Below are 7,326 nucleotides of genomic sequence, written 5' to 3'. Positions count from 1 at the left end.
TTCTGATCATCTTTGTGACTGAACCCCCCACCCAAACAAAAATGGTCATTTTGGGGGTAGTTTTCTTTGTATAAAGAAGACTTGAAAAGATTGATATCCAGGTCAGTGACTTTCTGGTTTCAAAGTCCACAGTTACAACTGTTTAGTTTCAATGGGCAAACTAATTTGGGTTGTCAGGATGTAACTTTTTTTTTTTCCATTAGCTATCGGACATCAGCTGATAGGCAAAGAGCTCAAAGCTGTCCCTCGAGTTTCAGATAATGGCAAAAATAACAGGCACTTACTGTTACCATACTAGGGGTGTGGCCGGCTCCTCTCTCTCTCTCTCTCTCTCTCTCTCTCTCTCTCTCTCTCTCTCTCTCTCTCTCTCTCTCTCTCTCTCTCTCTTTCTCTCTCCCTCCCTCCCTCCCTCTCCCTCCCTCTCTTCCTCTCTCCCTCTCTCCCTCTCTTCCTCTCTCTCCCTTTCTCTCCCTCTCTTTCTCCTCCCCCTCCCTCTCGATAAGCTCAATGGGGCTGTCTATTTTTAACTTCCTGTTCTTTCCTTTTGGCCGGATAATCAGTGTGAGCAGAGAGCATTCCCTGAATGAGTGCCGGTAGCCCTGTGGATGCCTGCTGACATGACCAGCCGACACACATCCCTACCAAGGTTGCCCCACGTTTAAACCCTCCTTCTAAAGTGCCATGTCCTGCAAAGAAAGTCCCCGAGTGGGTGTTTCCACCACCACCATCAGCTCTGTAGCTGTGCAAGCTGGGAACTCCAAAATCGTGATAGCCGTTGTCAAGGTAAGCTCACAGCTTTCTTTTCTCTGTGTGGCTGAGGGGGTGAGGGTCGGGGGTGGCTCTTTGTGGTGTGCTGGGAGTCCTAAAGGATAATGCACACGTTTACAGGACACACACAGAACAGATGATAAATAGTAGGTGATCTTAATCACTTAAGTCAGTGACAGAGGACTGCTGAGTTTCAACAAGTTGCCAGTTTGCTTTTCAGCTTACAAAGCACCTACAACTTAAAACAAACTTTGCTATGTACTTTCAGTTTGGTCCTTAAAGGCAAGGCTCATGTGACAGAGGTTCTGGAATGTCAGGTGAGGAGTCCGGTGGGCCAGGGCAGTGCCTGTGATTTTTGAGTGGATGTGATGGAGGCACAGGTCAGAGGGGGCACTGTCTTGATCGTGATGGAGAATTAGAAACACTAAAAGCCTCTTGCAAGTACCTCCCAGAACTGGTTTCCACGGGTATAGGCAACACTAAATACTTCTCCCACTACAGGGTGATGGAGATCCTGCCACAGACTCTGTACCAAATAGCTCTGGAGAACAGAAAAGTGCAACCACTTGGGGCTTACCTGTATGTTTTATGTCTAGCTGTTTGCAAAGATGGCCACACGTCTTTGGGTTGTGGAAGACTTCTGTGATTTTGTCCCCTTTGATTGAAATCGTGCAAGATCCTCTGAAATACACGCTTGCTCTTTAGATGGTTTACCACTTAAAGAACTCATGTTTAATGAATGCACACCCGGCCAAAAAGGGGGTGGGGGGCTGGCAACAAGGGCCGTTTAATTTAATTGCTGCAAATTTTATAGTAGTATGAAAAGTTGTACGAGGAAAGCAGAACTTGACATTGAGCATTGGAATGCAGAGTTCTGCTTAAGGCCAAGTTCCCAGTGCTGGGAGCCTCCTGCATAAAAAACAGGACCTCAGCTGGGCGGTGGTGGTGCACGCCTTTAATCCCAGCACTCGGGAGGTAGAGCCAGGCGGATCTCTGTGAGTTCAAGGTCAGCCTGGGCTACCAAGTGAGTTCCAGGAAAAGGCGCAAAGCTACACAGAGAAACCCTGTCTCGAAAAACAAAAAAAAAAAAAAAAAAAAAAAAAAAAAAAAAAAAACCCAAAAAAAACCAAAACAGGACCTCAGCGTCTCTCCACCCTCTCCTCTGCAGAGGTGTGTATGGGGGTGCCCAGGCATCGAAGCTGCACCAATGAAAACTGATCGATTGGACACGATATAATGATGCTTTGGACAATTGGCAGGTGCCAGCAGGGAGGGACAGGAGGCAAATGTATGACATTAAAAAAAAAAAAATGAGCCTCACTTTTCCTCAAACTTAAGGTACTCTTTGAGTAGAAGTCACAGAGCTTAGGTAATAACCTACAGGATGTCAGAGGTACTAAGAACATACAGACTTTAAAACTATGTGGGGAAGTCTTTTTAACCGGATTCTGTTTCTCAGAATGGCCTCCTCATGGTCCTCTCTCCAGCTCCCTTACCTTACTGCCATCTCCAAATGAAACGTACTTCAGCCTCTTGAGAGAGCAAAGCCTGTATTGATGGAGGAGTAAGGCTGGGCTCTGGTCTGTAGTGAAGTTCCCATCCCCCTTTACCTGTGTGAAGCGTCACTAATTGTCAGTTGTCCAGAGTTGTTTTGTGAGGGTACAGCTGCGTAAATCTATTCAGTGACTTAGAGATGGTGAGGAACACATCATCTAATGCACACGTTTCTCATTGGAGAGTTTAAAGAATTCAAACCCACACTCCATGAGAGAATTTGTTCTAAGAATAAAAAAATGGGTTTGTATTAGACCCGTTGTGTTTCAACATGTTAGGCCATTTCTATGGGAGGAGAGAGTGTTCTTAGCATAACTGGAAATTAAAATAAAAAAGTGAAAAAAGGGCCGGGCGGTGGTGGCGCACGCCTTTAATCCCAGCACTCGGGAGGCAGAGCCAGGTGGATCTCTGTGAGTTCAAGGCCAGCCTGGGCTACCAAGTGAGTTCCAGGAAAAGGCGCAAAGCTACACAGAGAAACCCTGTCTCGAAAAACAAAAAAAAAAAACAAAACAAAACAAAAAAGTGAAAAAAGGGAGAAGGGCGAGAGAGAATAAAAGTTCATTTCACTCATTTTATTTTTAGTGTGGCAAGTGGGTACAGCTCCAAGTGGCTGAATCACAGCCCAATCTTCTAGAAATTGGGAGCAGTCAAGATGAAACCAAAAAACTGCTTCATGATCATGAGCTTCTCCTGGCCAAGCTTAAGGTAAGCGCCTCAGACGTGAAGCAAAGGCAACCCTACACAGGAGGAGGATGATGCCCGTGCTCACCTTCCTCTGGACCCCACTGCGGTGCCTGGCTTTGGCCATTTGACGATAATGCTGACAGGTGATGGAAAGAGCACTTCTGTTGTGATGGGTCAACACTGGCATAGGGAAGAGATAACAAGAGCTGGAAAAAGAGTTCAGCTGGTCGAGCGCCTGCTTTGCAGACATGAGGACCTAGGTTGGACCCCCAAATCCCAATGGAAAATGTCAGACATGGTAGTCCAGGAAATGGGAGGATCCCCGAAGTTTGCTGACCGGCCAGCACCAGGGGTGAGCTACCTGCCATTGAGAGATGTTGTCTCAAAAGAGATGGATGGTACTCCTGAGGGTGACACCTGAGTTGTTCTCTGGCCTCCACAAGAGCACACAGACAGACAGACACACATACATGTACAATTAAATAAGAACAAGGTGTGTTTTTCTTTTTTCACTTGCCCTGATGCAATAGAAAATACAGAGGGACAATCTTTTCACTGTGAGGAATTAAGTGATATGCCCCGCAACTGTCTGCCTCAGTGAAAACATACTCCCTACCTGTATTCCTTGAATTAAGTTCCCAATACACATCAGAGCCAACCTTTCTGTTGCTAATGTGATCTTCTAGTAAGAATAATTTAGAGGAATCATAAAAGCTACCTGATTTTATGCTTAGTATTGAGAGTTCTTGAAACCAAATAACATGGTTATATAAAATCAGACCCAACACATTGTAGTTGGTTAAGAATATAAAATTAACACTGATTTGGGATTGCCAAGTAAGGGCAATAATTTGTGAGGTTCAGTGCAAAATGAAAATGTGCAGCCCTTTGTTAAAAAAGCTGGCATTGTGCTTTTCATTCTCTATGTACTATCTGGCTGCTTTGGTTGGTAGCAGATGCGGGTGAGTGTGGCCCATGCACGCAGAGCATCACTCTTAGCTCAGGCAGCATACTGTACTAGGAACCAACTCAATGAGTGAGAGAGTAGAGAGAAGATGGTGCCCCTCCCCTGGAGGTTGGACTTCACATACCACGAGGTTCCAGATCCCAGCTTTTGCTTCATGATCTGTGGGATTCACTTAGGGAACACAAACTGAATAAAGAAACATCCTTAACATTTCCAAGACAATGCCAGGCAGAGCGGTGAAATCCCATGCTGTCCTCCTCTGAACGGAGCAGTAGGGTGTAGCTAGTTCTCTGCATCATGAGCCTCACACACAAGCAAATAGATGTCTTTGTTGGGGTCAAAGAGGCTTGGTGAAGAATCTGAGTCCTGAAATGGTCAGGAGGATGTTCTGTGATGTTAGACTTAAGTAATACTGACTTCTTCGTGTTTCTAGGGCTGAAACACATACTTGGTTTCTAATTCAGAGGCAAGTCTAACCTGCCTCTAATTTATTGACTGTGGGAAAAGTAATTACTTGGGTAAAACTGACTGAGAGGGTGAGGGATGAATCCGTCCTGAAGAAGACAGCCTTTAGATTCTGGTACTTACTCCTTGTTTGACAGCTTGTGGCTCTGGTGTCTGGGATCTGAGCTGTCATTCAAGGTAGTAAGCCCTGGTCATCAGGAAGTCTTGTGTGTGTTGAAAAGAACCACCACCCAAACAAAGCACCTTTACAATGTGACAGAACACTGGACCAGGAATCAAAAGACCTTTGTTTAGCTTCAGTTATGGCACAAACTAATGTAACTTGACAAACAGTTCAAAGTCTTCCTGTTACCAAAAAAAAAAAAAAAAAGAAAGAAAAGCTTCAATACATTCTTGAACCTGCTGCTCTGTGAACCACAGAAACTCAATACTGTTCCCTGCCCATTCCTGAGATTTGCTTCCTCGTGGTCCATGGGTCCCGGTCTCCTTCCTATGCACCTGCCAACCGTTGTGGGAGTCAATCTGGACCTAAAACCACATTCCTTTCACAGTTCCCACTAACTTGCCCTGCCTGGTATTTTCCGGCTCACTGGTGAATCACCAGTGGTGGCTCACAGCAGATTGGGCCTCTGGGGCGATGGCTTTTCTTCTCTCCTATCTTTGAGAAAACACTAGGAGGCATTCTTTCTTAGGTGGAACAGTGTGGCCCTCCCCAGCTCGGTGCTTTGACTTCTGTATCTGAGTCCACCCTTGAGCTCAGCTGGAAAGGGGGCTTCCATTTAGCAGGCTCTATCTGCTTGCAGGACACTTAGGGCTCTACATTCCAAATGCCTGGTTCTTGTAAGCCAGACTTCAGGCTGTGGACGAGCTACTTAAGTCTTCTGAACATCGGGCTTTTTATCTGCATGATAAGGAGAGAGGAGATCAGAGACTCACATCTCCTGGATTTTATCATTATGTGCCAATGGAATCTGGAGACATTTTCAACCTCCCTGCAAATGGGTCTAAAACATAGGCTCTCAGATACAAACACATTCTGACGTCACCTATGTTTCTGACCATAGCCTCTGGATACCTACCTCTCATCCCCTCCTCCAGCCATCTGTCTGCTAGTAACCTAGCCAGCTCAGCCCCTAAGTAGTTTACTTATCAGGTCTGTCTTTCAAACTGTACTGGTATTTCAAGTTTTATTGAATATTTATAAAAAAAAGAGATGGGGTGGGGAGTTATGAAGGAGTTTGGAATCTATTTCAGATGTGCCAACTTAAAAATAATGGTAATTGAATTTCTCACATGGATCCCAACTAATTTGCCACTCAGTATATACACTATCAGGGTCGTCACAGTTTAACCTGTGGCAGAAAATTCTTGGTCTCAAGTTAGTTGTAATATGAGGCTTTCAAAGGAAAAGGATGTTAGTAGTTCAAGAAGCCAATCATATTTAATATTTAGCGATCATCCTAGTCCTTTCCCGGTGTATAGGACCCTGCAGTAGATTCCAATTAGAGAGGAAAATATTCTGGAAGGGGTTCTTGGAGTGTGTAGGAGTCAAGAGTGGAGTACTTTCTGGTTGATTGTAATACTTACCCTCTCTAGTATAAGGGTATATATTTGAAAAATTAGAATAATAACAGTTACCTTCATACTTCCAAAGAGAAAATCTGGGAAGACAAATGTAATGCCGTATGGAAGCACCTGCTGCCCGTAAGGGAGAAAATGGCATAATTATTATGCTAATGTTGAATATATCAGACTAATGTGAACATTTAATAGAAAAGCCATTTTGTGCCTTCCACTGAAAAGTCTCAAACCCTCATGGTGAAGAATAAGGGTGAAATGTTGGGAACACGTGGTTTTCCTAAGTGTTTCTAACGCTGGTGATGTCTGCACCCCTAGGGATTTGATTTTGCCTTCAGCTATGTACTTAACATCCCACTGGAGTGTCCAGAGAGAAAAATCATTCCCTGTTTTCAGCAGTGAAAACGATCGTGTAGAAACAGGTTTAAGTCCCAGAGGCTTCTGGATTCCCACACTGTGCTAACTTGTTTCCAAGGAGAAAGCAGGCATCCGGGAAGGAGACGAGAGGACTTAGCCCAGGTGAAGACCTGCCTGCAGCTGCCATTGACTTTCTGCCCCCAGGTGGGCACAGGGTGGTTGAGGGCAGAAGTGAAGAGGGGGAGGGACCTTTCGGATGCTGCTTAGGATGTTTCTAGCCTCAGGGTCTTTCTTCTAACTACATCTCTAGTGTCCAAAGGAATTGGACATGTGTGCCAAGATACTCTTGGGCATTAGCCCCTTGTTAGGGGCATGTGACATTAGCCTTCACAGAAGAATGACCGACCCTTCAGGGATTACAATCCACCAACCACTTTCCTCTTACTTGACTCTCAGAAGTCTAGTGGTTTCCTGCTGCGGATGAAATCTCTGACCCAGTGTGGCTAATATTTATCCTATTTCTGATCACTGATTTAGAAACAGACGTGGTATGGATAGAACATATGAGTAGTAAAACCAAAATCCTGACATTAAAATGTGCCTTAAACAAGGGGAGTGTGAATGACTGCAATTAAGCTGCGGTATTTGCTCAGAATGCATTTAAAAACATGTTTTATTGCATCAAAATATAAGCAACATAAAGTTACCATCTTATCCACTTCTATGTGTACAAGTCAGTAGCATTGATTACATACCCACCAACTGGGTAAATTTTTAAAAAAAACTAATCACACAAAACAGAAACTCTGTATCTTTTAAGAGGTAATTCCCATTATTATCTCTGCTTCCAATGTAGTCTGTTTCTTCTGTCTATGTATTTGCCTGTTCTAGACAATATATATAACTGGAATAATATATTTGAATTTTCATGCCTGGTTTGTTTTCTTATATGA

At 44.2% G+C, this 7,326-nt stretch overlaps 1 protein-coding gene across 3 annotated transcripts in view; it reads left to right on the top strand.

Moving 5' to 3' along the window:
- The first annotated feature begins 371 nt into the window (after positions 1–371).
- Positions 372–7,326, top strand: part of Ccdc141 (coiled-coil domain containing 141) — a 164,301-nt gene continuing 157,346 nt past the window's right edge. For all 3 annotated transcript variants that reach the window (XM_052724418.1, XM_052724419.1, XM_052724417.1), the window contains exons 1-2: positions 372–783; positions 2,905–3,027. In XM_052724418.1, the coding sequence (XP_052580378.1) occupies positions 682–783; positions 2,905–3,027 (225 nt within the window). In that variant the 5' untranslated portion in view covers positions 372–681. The remainder of the gene's footprint in view (positions 784–2,904; positions 3,028–7,326) is intronic.

The sequence above is a fragment of the Peromyscus californicus genome, unplaced genomic scaffold (assembly GCF_007827085.1).
Source record: "Peromyscus californicus insignis strain IS unplaced genomic scaffold, ASM782708v3 Scaffold_7__1_contigs__length_154581171, whole genome shotgun sequence".
NCBI lineage: Eukaryota > Metazoa > Chordata > Mammalia > Rodentia > Cricetidae > Peromyscus > Peromyscus californicus.
This window is presented reverse-complemented; position numbering and strand designations above follow the sequence as displayed.